The sequence below is a fragment of the Pteropus alecto genome, unplaced genomic scaffold, assembly GCF_000325575.1.
Source record: "Pteropus alecto unplaced genomic scaffold, ASM32557v1 scaffold135, whole genome shotgun sequence".
Taxonomy (NCBI): domain Eukaryota; kingdom Metazoa; phylum Chordata; class Mammalia; order Chiroptera; family Pteropodidae; genus Pteropus; species Pteropus alecto.
Window position 1 is genome coordinate 2,978,644 of NW_006438076.1, and position 17,993 is coordinate 2,996,636.

At 38.1% G+C, this 17,993-nt stretch overlaps 2 protein-coding genes across 5 annotated transcripts in view; one reads left to right on the plus strand and one right to left on the minus strand.

Moving 5' to 3' along the window:
• The window catches only part of SRPRA (SRP receptor subunit alpha), a 5,946-nt gene extending 3,572 nt beyond the window's left edge, over positions 1-2,374 (plus strand). The window contains 6 exon segments of the mRNA XM_006915196.3: positions 1-10; positions 12-102; positions 196-409; positions 794-957; positions 1,045-1,143; positions 1,302-2,374. The exon segment at positions 1-10 is cut by the window's left edge and continues 93 nt beyond it. Coding sequence (XP_006915258.1) covers positions 1-10; positions 12-102; positions 196-409; positions 794-957; positions 1,045-1,143; positions 1,302-1,430 — 707 coding nt within the window. The 3' untranslated portion in view covers positions 1,431-2,374.
• Positions 2,375-2,379: 5 nt separating this feature from the next.
• The window catches only part of FAM118B (family with sequence similarity 118 member B), a 45,649-nt gene continuing 30,035 nt past the window's right edge, over positions 2,380-17,993 (minus strand). The window contains exons 5-9 of one of the 4 annotated variants that reach the window (XM_006915199.3): positions 11,078-11,305; positions 8,395-8,523; positions 6,806-7,091; positions 3,452-3,508; positions 2,380-3,194 (exon numbers count right to left, since the gene is read on the minus strand). In XM_006915199.3, the coding sequence (XP_006915261.1) occupies positions 3,181-3,194; positions 3,452-3,508; positions 6,806-7,091; positions 8,395-8,523; positions 11,078-11,305 (714 nt within the window). In that variant the 3' untranslated portion in view covers positions 2,380-3,180. Of the gene's footprint in view, positions 3,195-3,451; positions 3,512-6,805; positions 7,092-8,394; positions 8,524-11,077; positions 11,306-17,993 lie in introns of all 4 variants that reach the window. The other 3 variants (XM_006915197.3, XM_015592011.2, XM_015592010.2) reach the window with 3 other exon arrangements.

Here is a 17,993-nt window from a genome sequence, read left to right on the forward strand (position 1 = left end):
TAGACATGCTGGGATATCATGGATGCCCAGCGTCATCAGCGCCCTTATGTTGTCACCTTCTGTGGGGTTAATGGAGTGGGGAAATCTACTAATCTTGCTAAGGTCAGTGCAGTTCCCCATCTGTCTCAGACACTTCACTCTCTAGGTCTTAGCAACTCTGGTTCTAGGTGACAGTTTCTTTTGTTGCTTTTGCAGATTTCCTTCTGGCTGTTAGAGAACGGCTTCAGTGTACTCATTGCTGCCTGTGACACATTTCGTGCCGGGGCTGTGGAGCAGCTGCGTACACACACCCGACGTTTGAGTGCCCTACACCCCCCCGAGAATCACGGTGGCCGCACCATGGTGCAGTTGTTTGAAAAGGGCTATGGCAAGGATGCTGCTGGCATTGCCATGGAAGCTATTGCCTTTGGTACAGTTCACAGAAATTGTGGGAGCTTTTCTGGGCCCCTTTCCTCCTTGGGTTCCCTTAAAATGTGCTGAGGATCAGGGTTATCCTGCTACCAACTTACTGCTCAATAACAAGCCAGGATTTCTGCTTTGGGTAATAAGTGTAGTTGTAGGCAAAGGTAATATATCCCAACTGAGGAAACCTCTAATCATCTTTATCATACTGCCATCCTTTTTTCTGAATATGCTTGATGGACAAGCTTAGATTTCTTTTCCCATACTACCTTATAACCAGATCCAGAGCCCAAGAAAGTAAACAGATAGACTTTTAATATAGCCAGGCTAGGACGTCTTGAGGGGAATCTGGAAATAAGCATGTTTTGAGTTGACGTTTTTTTCTCTCTAGCACGTAATCAGGGCTTTGATGTGGTGCTGGTGGACACAGCTGGCCGTATGCAAGACAATGCCCCTCTGATGACTGCCCTGGCCAAGCTCATTACCGTCAACACACCCGACTTGGTGCTGTTTGTGGGGGAGGCCTTAGTAGGCAATGAGGCTGTGGATCAACTGGTGAGGGCTAGGGCCTGGTTCTGTTTCCAGCCTCAGCTCTGGATAGTTAAGTGCTCCTTATACTTATACCCCATTTTTCCTTTCCAGGTCAAGTTCAACAGAGCCTTGGCTGACCATTCTATGGCTCAGACACCTCGGCTCATTGATGGCATTGTCCTTACCAAATTTGATACCATTGATGACAAGGTAAATATGAACAACACAGGACATTGTGATTTGGTGGGGGTGGGAGGGTGGCCATCCTTCATAAGGGAGCTGAAGCTATGGTGGCTGCAAAGCCCCCCATTACTGAGGGAATGAAAAAGGTGCCTTGAGTTAATTGGGTGCCCCTTTCTCCACTTCAGGTGGGAGCTGCTATTTCTATGACCTACATCACAAGCAAACCCATTGTGTTTGTGGGCACTGGCCAGACCTACTGCGACCTACGCAGTCTCAACGCCAAGGCTGTGGTGGCTGCCCTCATGAAGGCTTAACATGGCTCTTGCCTAATACCAAATCACTGCTTCCCCCCAAAGCCCATTCCTGTATCAAGAATGTTCTTTAGAGTGTGTGAGCAACTTGTCTTCAGTGTAGTACAAAGGTAGAGCGTGGGGAGCTCCTGGGGTGTGCAGCTCCTCCTATCCCTACTCCCTGTTCACCCAGCCTCCATCTGTAAGGAGAGCTTAATCATGTTACAGTCACCGCCCATTGCTCCCCACTCCTGCCGTGGGCCTCCCCTTCCTACTCAGGCATCCCCTTCACTCTGCCTATAGACTAGGTCTCATTACAGTTTTGACCAATGGTTGGAAGATCCAACACCAGAACGTTGCTAATTAGTGTGGTCATAGGGATGTCTGAGCACGAGCAGTTTGAAGCCCAGCTCCCCAGCTGTTAGATTAAGAGACCTCCAGATCCAGCTCTGGGTCTTGAGTGACATTTCTCCCTGGGCTACATAGTTTTCAGGTCCTTGGGCCCGGATGTCACACTGGCAGTGTATGACCTGTTCTTAATTGCTGCTAATTCTTATGATGACCCCTATCCCCGTGATTTGTTACAAATGAACAAGAGAAGAGTCCTGGCTTCCCTCAGAAAGAAGGGGAGCTGAGCTGCAGTGTTGCATTGGGCTTCTCAGCCTTCCAGCTCTTCCCCAAGCCCAGAACCCAGATATAAACTTTGCATGTTCCCTTTCCTGGGAGAAAACCACCTGTTAGAAGGGTATCACATTGCCTGCTCCCCATTTCTCCCTGAGCGGACCCTGGCTTTTCCGCCTCCTCTCTACAGTGCCTGGTAGACAAGTGCTACGTTGAAGAATACAAACCTCTTGTTGAGACTTGTCCTGTAGCTTGGTATTACAGATGTGCTATTAGTGCAATAAAGTGAAGGCTGTCTGCCCAGAGAAATACATAATTTATATAAGAAAATAAATTTCATAAATAAATTGCCTTTCAGTCTTGGAGTTACTTTATAGAAGATTCAAAACCAAAATCCCACATCACACTAACTGGGGTTTATGGTAAGAAGGGAAGGAAAGAGCAGGAATTGATAATGATGAGGAATCAGGTAAAAATTAATGGCTGTCCTGAGAATGAGATTACTCCTCCCCCCAATGAAAGAATAGAACTTTTAAAAGTTAAATTGAGTTAGAAAAATTAGGCTTGTTACTACCTTTGCAGGTTAGAAGTTTTCTAAAGTGACCCTAAAAGTAGAACCAGGGCCCTGGGAAGTAAATGAACAAGCTTTTAATACAGCTCAGGTATGTAAAATACTGTACACTGTAAAAGATCTAGAAAACTAGAGCTTCAAGTCTTGTTTTAAAAAAAGCCATTAAGCTTAATTGAAAAAACCAAGTATAGAGTACAAAACAGCAACAAGGGCCATGGCGATTCCACAGCATCTAGATCCCAAGTCCTTCATGCAGAGCTGCAGCCTCAGTCAGTGGCTTTCACACTGATCTGCTGTGTGGACACAGGCATGTCCAGCCTGGGAGTGGGATGGGGGGCTGCATCTGGGTCCCGTTGTCACTTGTTTATTCTTGAACTGGAACAGGCCGCATAAGATCAAGAACCATTTGGCATGAGGATTAAGTTGGAAGTTCCCCCCACCCCCCACTCTACCCCCAACCTTCAACCTCTGGGTTTTGGTTTTTCCCAGGAGCTGTGTTGGGTTCTTATACGTTTACTGTTGAACACTGTCCACAGTAGGGCCTTACAGCTTGGTCTAATGGTGATGACTTTTCTAGCCTTCTCATGTACTGCAATCTGTGGAGAGAAGAAAAGGTAAAGAATAATAGGAAGTTTCACAAAACAGGTTTATATATCTAAAGCTGCAAATACTTAGGTCAGGCTTAACCCTTCAGAAGACATGAGATACTAGGAATCTTGTAAAAGACTTGACAGGAAAATAGAGAATTCTTACCAGGTAGGAGAGGTACGTAATTCTTCTCAAAGGTCTTAACTAAGTCAGGCACACATTTTCTGACGAAAATTGACAAACAGAACAGGAAATAGTATCTCACCTCTTATTTCACTGTGTGCTGCAGATGAGCCATTTAGCTGACCGTCTCTCACCACCCCTGCTGAATAGAATGCATATTAGTATCATGTTAGACTGAAACGCCAAAACTATTAATAGCAGAAAACCAACCACCCAAAAGGAGATGATAGCACATGTTCTAACTAATAAGCAGACTGGCATTATTTCATAATGAACACATTATAGAGATGAAGCGGGGAAAATAAAACAGTAAGGTCCCTGAGTGCACTAACACTGCTTATAAACAAAACGTTTTACATAGGCAAAGTGTGTCTGCTGTCCCTAACTGGTCCAGAAGGCCAAGTTTAGGGGAAAAAAATCAGTCTGATCAGCGGTGGGGAGCAGCATGCAAGTGAGCAAATTCAACCAAGTGAAACAGTGCAAAGTAGCAGATACTCCCACAATAGAAAATGGTAGATCTGCACTGTCCAATACAATGCCATTAGCCGCATGTGGCTAGTTTTACATGAAAAATTCTCTTCCTCTGTCACACTAACCTCATTTTAAATATATTCAATAGCCACATGTGGCATGTGGTTACTGGACAGCAAAGATTATAGAGATAAATTTATATCACTGCAGAAAATTCTATCGGACAGCAGTGGGATAAATAATGGTGTAGGAAAGAATATAAAACATGGAAGAATATGGCCAATTACAGTATAAATAAAAGGCACGGCAACCTCTAAAATGTTCATGCCCTTTGACCTAGTATCTACACTGAAAACATCCTAAAGAAATTGGCAGAAGGAAAAACTAAGGATGAAAATATTCATTCCAACAGTTCTTAGGAGAAACTAGAGAAAATTAGAAGTTGCCTAACATAAGGAAATAATTGGGTAAACTATAACAAGGGTTCCCCCCACCCCCAAGCTGTAGACCAGTACTGGTCTGTGGCATTAGGAACCGGGCCGCACAGCAGGAGATGAGCGGCACACACTAGCAAGAGAAGCTTCATCTGTATTTGCAGCTGCTACCCAGCGCCAGCATCACCGCCTCGGCTCCACCTCAGATCATCAGGCATTAGATTCTCATAGGAGTTCTTGTCCTGGTACCAAAAAGACTGGGGACCACTTGACTATAACATCCACACTGGATTATAACAGTCATTAAAAATAGTGGTTATGAGAACTGTAGCCATGTGGGAAATTGTATGATGTACCACTGACTAAAAAAATTACCAAGATTATATGTACACTGTTTACAACTATGAAAAAATGCATAGGGAAAATTGTTCATTGGAAATACACCTAAACAACTGCTTGCATTATGGTAATGAAGTTTATAAAAGAATTATTTTTCTTTTTCTTATTACTTGATTTTTTTTTTAAATAAATGTACTAGATCCTACAGACTCTTTTGAACCCAAGTAATTTTTACTATACAAAAATGAGCCCATAGCACAATACCAGGTATATAGCGAATGCTTGGTGTTAAAACAGCAGTAGCAGACCTCTTACCTCTTATGCATCTACAGATAAAAACATAACCAATGATAGCAGATAAGCTTGACTTGTCTCAAAATGAAATGTTTTTAACCCAAAGCTGTTCTGCTAGATTTCATATCACAAGCTCAGCTGACCATTCTAACAAAGCCTCTTAGCCATAATGAAAATCCCAGAATGCCTAATTAGGGATAACTCTGGGGAAAGCCACTCCTAGTAGGAAGCCTACACAGCTAGCTAATAAAAGGTTTTGTGCCACTCTACAATACTTAAGACGATTTTGATTAAGGAAAAATTTAGTGTAACAGAAACGGCTGTCCAGAGAGATTATGTTATTTTCAGTTTTAGCATTTTCCCTGGGTAGATCTCAGAATGTAGATCAAAAGAAATATGTAGAGCTTGAGTATGTACCTCCTGTTTAATGAATGTGCCCAATAAGGAAAGTACTAAGTGTAGGTAAATAGCAGAACAGACAGTGCAGGACATCAGAAAACATCTCCAAGAAAGAACAGCAAAGTGTTTTCACAAAAGAAAGAAACCAAAAGATTTGTCTACAGAGAAAGGAAAGACATGTTCTTCAGTATTCAGTTACGGTGATGTTAAGAGTTTGTGGGATTTCTCATTACCGAGAATTGCACTCAAAGTAATTTGATTCAGAAAAGATAGCCGGGAATGATTGTAAGATTTAGGGAAAGTTCTCTATATATTAAGTTACCTGTACTATAACAGACCCCTTAAGATGCATTCAGATTGACTATGAAAATCCATATTAACACACGACTTTTCAAGAACATTCTACATACAACAGCAACGTTTCTTTGGACCTGGGTGGTGAATCAGAATGGCCATGTCCTGGGGCCTGCCTTTACTCAAAGTAAGGTTTTAAAAAGCATTCTTCAATTTAGCTGATATCAAAAAAGTTTTGCATTTTGTAGGGTACCTGGGAACTTCCCTGGAGTCAATAAACAGAACCTTTTCCCCCATTTGGCTTTTTTGTTAGAACCTGGAGGTAAAACCCCAACCTCTAACTTTAATGCCACCCTAACGGTGTCCAAATATTTTTGAAGTGTTTGTTTATTTATAAAGATAATGCACAATCATTGTAGAAAATACTAATATAAACAATGTTTTAAAAACCCCTTAAATCCTACAGCATAAAGAGAACCATAGTTAATTTAGGAAACATTGCAGATACTTTCCTATACATACACACAAAAAAACAGAATAATCTATAATTTTGTATGAATGGGACTGACCATGGTGGTATTTTCCAACCTGCCCTTTTTTTTTTCTTCACTCACAATATCATGTCTCTGACATCTTTTTGGACAAAAAAAGTTTCCTTTTTATGGCTTCGTTGTAGTTGATCAAATAAATGGTGTATTTATAGAATTTCCTATAAAGTGGAACATTTTAGGTTGCTTCCAATTTTTTTCCGTTATACAACCACACCTATTTATCTTTGTGCAATTGTCCAATGATCTCTAGGAGAAATTTCTCTAAAGATAAATTGTATTGAGTGGGGCTTCTGGGTAAAAGGTTTTTAAATTTTGAACATGAATATATTTCTTTCCTCACGGCCTTAGCCAAAACTGAGTTAGCATTCTTTTCTATTTTGAAATCTAAATTCTAATAGCATTTCACTGATAACTAGTGGGGCTGAATTTTTTTCATTCTTCCTACTTCTATATGGAAGTGCTAGAATATCCCTTTGTCTATTTTCCTCCTATCCAAATGGAATTTAGTCTAACTTAAAAACTAACCATGATCTCCCTTCATAATTTGGTTAAGATGATATTCCTCATCTTGATAATGATTTTACCCATCACAAAGACACAAATGGCTGAAAGCTTTTGCGTTCAGATCCCTCTCGGTCTCAAATCACACCTTACCTGTTCTACCCCTTGTGGAGATCTCACAGGTCAGCCGCTTGAAATATTCTGGAAGATCAGCATATTCATTTCCATAGGAGATGACCTTAATCCCTTTGTCCAGCATGTTTTCTCGAAGCTTCTTGAACTCATCCACATCTCCTCTCCGAACCAGCATGAAATGTTCTAAGTCAGATTTATGCTTGACGGCCTCCAGAAAAAGGGCCTGGAAAGTGGTGTCATCCACAGTCCAGCCACAACCCAGGAAAAGAAATGACTTGTTTTCATAGAGTTTCTGAATCTCTCTCTTGCAGGAAAAGAAACAACATGTTAATGATACTGTGAAGACACACACACAGCATGTCTGAAGAAAAAATGTCTACAGGGTCTCATAACTGCTACTTTTAGCAGACTGTGATGACCATTTAACCAAGATTTAAGAGGGTAGTTAAGTCCCCAAGTCTGACCTTTTTATTGTTTATTACTATAACTTGATTGGTCTAAAATTTATCTTTACCTGGCATTCTCCTATAGGCTCTCTATTCAGGGTTTCACTGGGTTGACACTGGTCTACTGACCTTGCAGTGTATTTTTTAGATCTATGTGCCCAGAGGCCATAAGGTAATAAGCAGGTCTTCAATATATCTTATTCTTTCCATTTTCTGAACCATATTTGCCTTTTTTGCCTTACAATATGAATGATGGACTGTCACTGAAGATAATCTCATCACCAGATTTTCTCAAAGGAAGCCTGATACTTAGAACATCAATATGTATCTGTGTATATGTATGTATCTATACATATACAAATAAATAAATATAAAAACATTAGAAATGATTTTGCTTAAGAGATCACTCTGTCAATGGTAGATGTAGTTCCAATAGATGTCAGGGAAAGAATAGGTGAAAAAAAAATGTTACCCTTTAGAAAACATCACATTTTCTTTTGCCACATCATGTAAAGACAATCACTCTAATTGACCCACTCATGAAAATAGCCAGTACATACTGTTTTCAGCATTTGAGGCCAGTGAATATCACTGGCCACAGAGTGTTTTGGTTTGAACATGGATGTGTGAGCAAATTTAAAACTTGCATCCCTAAAGATCAAGAAGCTTTTTCACAAAAAAGAAAACCTCCATTTTATCACCCAATTTTTTTCCCAATGTTTTCACTAGCCATAAGTTTGAATAAGTGTGGTTAATTCAATAAAAGCCCAAAACAATTTATACAAAATCTCTTTAGAATCTATGTTCTAGTAATGACTGGTCAATAAAAAGCTATAAAATCACTACTGGCATAGAGAAGATTGATACTATAATAAACGAAAATGAAAAGAGGTAATAATGTATTCTTTATGTGTGAAGATGATGGCAATGACAGAGTGCCACCAGCTGACTGTCAATCAAAAACAGAAAAACCCTACAGCTCGATACCTGAAGAGTACATTTCCTAAGATGACATGCACACCCACAAGCTGAGAAGCACGGAAAAGAAACAAAGTCTGACCTTCCAATTTTTAAAGAAACATTATCTCCTGAAGACCAACGGTACATTTAGAGGTTTCCCAGGAAGGCTTTCTCAAGACCAGCAAGATCGGCATCACTCACCATAACTTCAGTATTCCTGAGCACATTCTGATAGCCAGCAGGATGAAGGACGATGCCACTAGGGTTGGTGTAGACCCCATGGATGTGTAACACGCTCAGCTTCCTCTTCTCCTGAGCCCACTCTAGGACCTGCACAACACAAATATAGCTCACTCAGGTTGGCATGGCTGAGCACTTGCTTCAAGGTCCCAGTGGGTAAGAGGACTAGGCTTCTGACATAACTCTCCAGCTTCATGATATCACAGAGCAAGAATGTAAATCTCGATGTGGCCTCGCTTTCCATTTCAGACATGACTGTTAGTAATGATGGCAGCCAAGTCTGGTGATTTCTCTTTGAAAGTTAGAATCAAAAATTAGAATTTGTCATCATTTGCAGAAACAACAGGGACTCTTTCTATTGGTGACATACATGAGAACTATGATGTCCTGTTTCAGTAATAATCCTCAAGATATCAAGCCTGTACCCATGCCTTTGTGTAGTCCCTTTTCACACTCACTCCAGGTTTTGGCCACATGGCTTGCTTTAGCCAATGGGGCATTAACAAACACAATACAAGCAGTAGCTTCAAAGAGTCTGGCACAACGAGTCTTATTTCTCTTTTGCTGCTTTTGGAACTAAGCTACCATGTGAAGGAGCCTAGGCTAGCCTGCTAAAGATGTAGGGTCCAGACAACTGCCTGAACCAACAGACATGGAAGTGAGGCCATCTTGGAACACTCAGCCATGGTTTGGCCACCAGAAGATTGCAGCCACGATACAGCAGAACAGCAGCCTGCTGAGCCCAGCTCAAATCACTAATTCTTATCATCGTGGGCAAATGAAATGTTGTTTTAAGCCACAAAGTTTCAAGGTAGTTTCTTGTGTAGCAACTGATAAGCAATAAAAGAATCACTTCAGTCACCTCTGAGTTACCTAAAGGATATCAAAGAACAGTCATTTAGATGACAATGGTAACAATAGCCACCTGAATTCCATAGTTTCATTTTCCTCAAGGACTTGAGACAATATACATTTATTTGTATAACATTCTAGAGAAATAAAGTATGAATTAGGAAAAATAGTCAAGAGGCACAGAGACTTAGAATTTGAATACTACTAGGCCCCATTCTGACTATCAGTCAGTGGCTTTAACAAGTAAACTTCAATATTGCCCTTAATGTGGACTAAAAATACAAAGCAAATCTCGAGGCCCCAGGATGGAAATGAGAAGAAAAATGTCAAGTCTGACAGATATCCTTAACTTTGGAAAGGCCTGATGCTTCTGACGCTGGTCAGGGTCTTTGGAGATTTTATCAGAGACAGCATGGATACTGTTCCTAGCCATTAATTTCTGAATTTCATTCAATCATTCATTAATTCAAAAAAAAAATATTTACTAAGCACCTACTATGCACCAGGTACTATCTTAGACATTAAGGTAAGAAAGGCTGACATGGTACCTGGTTAGGTGGGAGCTGCCATTCCAGTGGGGCAAATAGCCAGAAAACAAACCAAGATAAACAATGAAAGTCACAGTAAGGGCTATGAAAGAAATGGACAAAGATGTAAGGGTGGGTCCCTCTTAAATATGATGGTCAGAGAAGGCCTCTCACAGGAGGTGACAGTTCAGATTTAATAGGTGAAGAAAGAGCTGGCCATACAAAGCATGGGGTAGCAGGTGGAAAACATTCCAGCCAGAGAAAATCAATCTTCATGGCACCATTTCTAAATTTGATTTCCTTTTAAAACCTGGCTTTGAGGTCAGCAAAATTACAAGAGTGGTATCACAGCTACTCCTTTAGCAGAAGCAGTACTGTGCTGATGAAAGCCAGTGGTGAATCTCTTGCCTATCCATACTCTATTTAGCTGGGCTCTTAATTTGGACACAGAGGCAGGCTCCTGGGAAAACAAAGTATAGAAGGAAAATTATAAAAACTACAGAGCAGGACAAATAAGACCTGGTGGTGACTCACAATCTATTTTCTTTTTTCTTCACTCATTATGTCTTTGACATCTTTTTATGGCAATGAAAACATTTTTCCTTTTATGGCTTCCCCGTATTTCAATCAATACATGTTGGTATAGCTATAGAATTTCCTATTGGTGCTAGATTTCAAATTACAAACTCAGGTGACCATTCTAATAAAGCCTCATTTCTTTAGTTGACATAGATCAACATCTATAATTCAGTATTATGGTAGATAGCTTAGGTATAGTATAGCCTACAATAAAAAAAAAAGTCTGCTGAGGTTTTCACTGATTAACCTCAGCCCAGCTATCACCTGGCCTGAAAGTTGCTCTTCCAGACATCATAAAGTGTTTTCATACATTTCCAGATGGAGCTGGCATAAAGAATATATTCTAAGAGAGAATTCTAAATCGGTATTACACCCACCTGATATTATCAGATGTTCAAGAGACCTAATACTTCAATTGACTTCTTATAGTCTTGCTTTAAAATTGAGTGAAATTGTCAAAACTCACAGAACTGAACACTTTTAAGATCTGTGTATTTTACTGTATATTGATTTTTATCTCAAAAAAGAAAAAGTAAAAAGGATGAAAATCTAATAAGCAGGGACAAGAATCTTCCTTTCTATCTCTATGTAAATATCAGCACTGCACAATGTCCCAACTAAAAAACTCTGTCCAATAAAGATACAATCCACTAGCCTTAAGAAGTGACTAATTCTTTACATTTTACCTTTTTCTCATCAGTAAGGTCAAGGGATTCAAGTTGTTTTCCCTGATCTGCTGCATACAGTTCCAGCAGATTGTCGAAGTTTGTAGTCAATACCAGGGCTCCATTTTCCATCAGGTGGAGAACTGACTGCAGCAGCTGTTTTCCAGAGTCTTCCATCTTTGATTCCAAGTCATCAAATACTTCATATAAACAGTCCTTGAAAAACGTGGACCGAACATTACTAGTACGCTGCGGAGAGATTTGAAAGAGAAAAATTGATGCTATGTGTTTTGGTAGGTCATTTGTCTTAATTACAGTAATAGTGAATTTTTGAAGAATACTTTGTACTTAAAATAGGGGTAATATATTGTCTACTTCGCAGGGTTGGTTATAAGGAAAACAGGATGATACATGCCAAGTGCCTAGAATAATGCCTAGCACAAAGCAAGTGATCAGCACTATGACATCACATGCAAACAAGTACAAGCTCTCTAAATGAGCATTTTTATAGAATGAAGAAAATGGGCACAGCCGAGAGATGTTAAGTCACTACCAGGACTAAAGGAAAAAGCACAGCACCAACTACCCTCTAATTAGGACTCAGATAAGAAGACAATGTGTGCTTTCATAAATCTTTAACTAAGGAATAACTAATAAAACACACTTTTAGCACTTCTTTTTCTAATCCTACTCACTTTTAACAGATGCTTTTTGATTTAGATGCTTATGCTATGGATGCTTATGGAAAAACTGCTTACCCTCTGTTTTTTCCCTTGCATAATTCAGCAATTTCTGTACAGGTTTGGTAGGAAGAATACTTAGTATTTAATAAAGGCTATCAAAAATCTGCATTTTGCAACTGTTAAAAATTTCAAGCACTAGTCAGTTCTAAACAGTCTTACTTCTTTTTTATTTGGTCCTCCCCACCCCAGACTCCTATTTCTTAACATATGGTTTATCTAAATAACTGCTTTCCCAGATTCATTTTAAATATATGTAAACATCTCTGAGGACTAACCTCAGTGGGCAGTTGGCTTTAAAATTTAAAAGAAAAAGTGGCCTCTGGGACAAAAGGAATCTGAAAGGGTAAGTAACTATAATGCACTATAATATCTGATTCCTAACCTATTCCTGCAATACCATTTCATAATATCAGAACAAGAATTCGTTCTTAAAGGCCCCAATATTTCCCATTCAAACCCTATGTAACTGTACTTAGCTGCTAGATAATAGATAATTAGCTCATTCTATTGTTCCTCAAAGTGGTCCCCCCACTTTCCTGGTTTCCTTTGTACATCTTTCTAATAGAGCAATGCTCAGATAAAGATCTGTTTCCAGAGATCCATGGAAGCAGATTCATAAAACACTCTTCATCTGCCAAATTCTTTTTGTAATTTTTCAAAGTGTTTTATAAAATTACCAATTCTTCAGGCCTACCAAATAAACAGTAAATATTTTCGCATAGAAAAATCAGAGCAGAAGTGATACAGTATCTCTGTCTGATGGTGACACATTGTTTCATGCTACATCTACTACTAAACAGGCTTCTCACTGTACCCTGTTGTCCGGGGAATCAAAGATTCTTTTTCCCTGCTAAATACATGGTATGGCCCATGATTTATGTGGCTAAGAATGTGGGCATTCTCATTTTACCTAAAGGCATAAATAATTCCATCACATATTTATAGCCCATTGGCAACCATCAGGGGACTCTAATACTTAATAAATGGAATGAATAATCTGATCAGAAATAGTGAAGAATTTATAACCTCAGTTAATCAATTTCACTATATACAAGAGTCAACTACTATTGAATATTAGGCACTTTTCTAGATTTGTTATACAGTGCCTCTTTAATGTCTATCAAAATTAAAACCCATTTACCCCACAATTTTAAAATTCTATTCTGGCAATAAATCCCACAGATATAATTGCAAACAACTGAAATGACATATACAAGGTTATCACTGCTCTGTTATCTATAACAGCAAAAAACTAAAAACAAGTCAAGTACCCATATACAGGAGACCAGTAAGGAAAGACCTCCAGGATATAAGGTTAAATAAAACAAACAAGGTGCAGAACAGTGTGTCTAGAATGCTACCTGTTGATATGGGGGATGAAGGTAGTGAGGTGAGAAAACATACAGTCCTATAGACATGTTTTTGCAAAGAAAAAAAAGGAGCACTGGAAGGATACTCAAAAAGCTATTAAGAGTAGTGACCTATGGGGAGTGAGTGTGGGAAGAGGAGGCAGACAAAGACATGAGTGGGAGTGAGATGTTGTGATGTACATAAACCGTTTTAGATCATTTTGATTTCGGCAATGTGTGTAAACAGTATCTACTCCAAAAATACGAGCAAAATTAAGTTTAAAAATAAATGAAGAATATGGTTATTTTCAGAATGCCCTTGTTATGTTTTATAACTTCATTTTGTACTCTGATTCATACATACAATTATTTAACACTATATTCCAACACCAGTTTAATCATTATGCACAGATAAAAATGTCTGGGTATACAATCAGCTAATCATGGGTGTGGAATATTTTCTTGCTTCTCAGAAAAGAAGTACAAAAGATTAAAGCCTGGAAATAAATGTCATGAGGCGCTTATTTTAGCTGTCAGTCCTATTTCTTTTAAATTTCACATTGTGCAGATCAACACAGAAAGGAAGGAAAGAGGCTTCTGTAGCTGCACTAAGCATTTTTCTCTCTCGAAGCAGGTGACCCTAGAACTAAATTTCCCACCGGAGGCCTCTCTAAATCAAGACAAAGGAATGAAAACAAACAAGGAAGTTCCATGGTCAAAAGGAAATGCCGACCTCCCACACAACTCCCACACAACTCGCACAAACATTTTCTCATTCGTTTCAGTGAACTGAATCCAATGCTGCTTCATTTCCTTCCATCTATTCTGTTAACTCTCATCGTTCTGATCCCACATATAGTACAAACAAAAACAATCCTGACTCTTTTACTGAGGTTACATTTATGGCACATTTACTGTGTGCTGGACACCTTATATGCATTCTTCACAAAACCACATGAGGTAAGTAGTATTATTCCAGTTTTATAAGTGCCAAAATAGACTGAGAAGTTAAGGGATTTGCCAGGGTCTCGGTGCATTTAAATGGCAGTCTTTCTGATTCTGAATGCTATCTGCCTTAAATGACAATGTCATCTCCTTACTATAAGAAACTGGCTCAGTAGATGGGTCTGTTAACACTGCCAACTGCTGTTGTTATTCTTTTCTTTTCTTAAATATGGACATTTTCAAATATACACAAAAGTAAAATAAGAGGATTTAAAAAAAAAAACCATGCACTTATCATCACTTTGAACAATGATCACACATGGCCAATCTTGTGTAACCTAAAACTCTCCATCCACGACATCCCTCCTACCTTCACTGAATTTTTCTGAAGCAATTCCCAGGCATTATATCATTTCATTCAGATACTTCAATAGGTACCCTAAAAGATAAGGACTCCCTTTTACATAAAAAAACAAACCTTAAAATATGCAATACTATTAGCTCCCTAATATAAAATACTCAAATAATGTTTAAATTTCCCCCAAATGCCTCTCTTGTAAAGCCTTTGGGTTGCCTGTATTTTTTTCTTACATATCCTCTACTGGAATGTTTCTCAAAACCCAGCCTACAGACCTCCTGGATCTCGAAGATTCTTTAAGGACTATGCAGAGTCAAATTATTTTCATAGTAATATTATGGTGATATTTGTCTTTTAAATCGTTTTTCTAAATGCATTGACAGTGCAAAGGCAATGGTGGGTAAAACTGCTGGTACCTTATGTGAACAAATAAGAGGCTATGCAATAAACCTGGCAAGCTCAGGGGGGTCACATGGCAGGCCTGACAAGCTCAGTGACAAAAAAGTAACCACACAGGATGGTCTGATCACAAATTCCTTACTGGACAGGTAATAATGGGTAGTGAAGTCCCAGGCCTATAGCTTCCTTAGCATAAGTCGATCTTTACGTTAAGTTAGCTCTGCCCATTGTTCTTAGGCATTAAGGATAACGTATCTTTGAAATATCAAAGTAATTTTCTTTTCCTACCCATCAAAAGTACAACCGAAGGCACAACAGCTGGCACCTGAGCATAAGGCCACAGAACCCTCATTGTTAAATTGTTCTCCACATACTCTCTGTGCTCTAAATGTTTAACTATCGTGTGTACCCCACAATGTAAAAGTATGTGTTTCTCCATTTTGCTTTTTATCCAATCCTAGAAATTCTCCCTCTGTGTTTTCTTCTGCCTCCTTAACCTACCACCAATAGATTTCATGCATCTTCCTCATGTCTCCTCCTTTGATTCTAATGTATAAAATAAGTTGCAAAACTGCCATTCTCCAAGAGAGCATTTGAGATCTTGCTCCCTGGCATCTGTTGCCAGTTTGGCTCAAATAAATTCATAAAAATTCTCTACAGGTTTGGACATTTCTTATGTCAACATTAGCTTGAATAAGATAGTGAACCAAACTGTGCTAGTAATCATTGTATTCTTCATTACCAAAGTTTTTTTTTTTTTTTTGGTAAGAAAAAGATGCCAGTTTCACTTAAGAATGTCCTTAATGAAGCAGTAAAAATTTATTGTATTAAATCTTGACTCTTGAATACATGTCCTTCTAATATTCTGTGTGAAGAAACAAGAAATATGCACAAAGCACTTCTGTATACTGGAGTATGATGGTTGTCTTGAGGCAAAACACTAGTGTGATTATTTGAATTGTAAGCTGAACCAGCCACCTGTTTTTTAATCAAACATCATTTTTATTTGAAAGAGGGACTGATAAACTTCGGATATTCAGATTTGGGTAGTCTCAGGCATTTTTCCAAAAATGAATGAGGGAGCCTGTCATTCCGAGGAAAACAACTATTGACTGCTACCATTGTTGCCAATGATGAAATCTGAGCTTTCAAACAAAAATCAGCATTAGAAAACTTTTTTAGCTACCATGAGCTTGACAGCTTCCAGATACCTTTTTGTGAAGAGACTGGTGATATTAATGCATACAGTTTTTTCGATTGTGTAGTTAAGTGTGTCAACATCTGGAACGTATGTATAACTCAGTGAACCAATATTTTCCAAATGACCAATGCATAATGTTACAAAATCATGCATGGGTAAAAGATTCATTCAAAGTGTAAGATGGATCAATAAATTTTATTTAATGCATCAGAACGGGAAGAGTTTGAATTCCATATTACCATTAATATGCATATGATTTGATCTCAGATTCAATATTGCTATTAAACTTTAGGAAGCCACCACTTACTGAATTTTTGGTACAGTATGGACAAAGAATATTTACAATTAACTAAAAAGATTTAAAATACTTTTCTTTTCCAACTATGTATCTGAGACCAGATTTTTTTCATATACTTAAACCGAACCAACACAAACATAACAGACTGACTATATAAAGCAGATAAGAGAATCCAGCTGTCTTCTACTAAGCCAGAAACTGAACAGATTTCCAAAAATGTGAAACAATAAAGCTCTTCTCATGAATTTATTTTTGTTTCGGAAAATAGTATCATTTTTCATAAACATATATGTTAACATATAATAGGTTTATTGTTTTAAAATAAATATTTATAAAATTTCTATTTTAATTTTTAATACAGTGAATACTGATAGGTATACCTCACATAAACTAAAGCTGTTTGAGATTCTTAATAATTTTTTAGAGTCTAATGGAATCTTGAGACCAAAAAGTTTAATAATTGCTACTCTACTGGAACTGACACTACTCCAAAATTACACTTCAAAAGTTAATAACAAACCATCATCTGCAGATAGTGACTCCAATTTGATATGTGTGGTTGATATACATTTACTGACACTGACTTTAAATCTTCTCATTACTTTAAATCGTAACTAACCCAAACTAGCAAAACCATGTTGTGTATTTTCAGGAGACCCTTTGAATGGATTAGTGAGGGCTGCAGCCAAGATAATAGGGTGGCATAGCAACGCTGCAGGTCCTAGTTTAAAATAACACTACTTTTACTGGTCTAATACAGTACTCTTTTTCCCCATGAGCTTGTTTTTTTTTGCAGAAAAATAACATTTTTATTAATAAACTGGCTAACACACCTCTTTAATGCTTTTCCCTTACATTTTTTGGCTATATTCTCTTGAATTACCTTTTATATGATAATTTTGTAATTTTTGGACATTAAAAAATACATGTTTTCTTTCTTTTTTGCTCGAGTGTACTTTATCAGATAGTAAAAAGCCTCTCACTTTCTATTGATTAGTGTTCGAATCATATACCTTTTCCATCCTTTTAATTTTTAACAGCTTTCTTGAGATATAATTCACATAACATACAATTTACCTATTTAATGTGTACAAGTCAATAATAATTTGTAGATTCATAGATATGTGCAGCTGTCACCACGGTCAATTTTAAAACATTTTCATCAAAAAGAAACCCCAAACCCTTTAACTATCACCCTTCTACTCTCCATCCCTGTTCCAGCCTTGGGTATCTGTCTCTAACAGACTTCCCTGTTCTGGATATTTCCTATGAATGAAATCATCTAATATGTTGTCTTTTATGACCGGCTTCCACTTAGCATAATGTTTTAAAGGTTCATTCATGATACAGCATGTATCGGTACTTAATTCCTTGTTATTGTCAAGTAATATTCTATTGTATGAATATGCCACATTTTGTCTATCCATTTGACAACTGATGGACATCTGGGTTATTTCCACCTTTTGGCTATTAAGAGTAATGCTATAAATATTCATTTGTAAGTTGTCATATGAACATATGTCTTCATTTCACTTGGGTATCTATCTAGAAGTGGAACTGCTGGGTCATATGATAACTTTATATGTAACTGTTTGAGGAACTGCCACACTGTTTTCCACACTGCACCGTTTCACATTCCCAGCA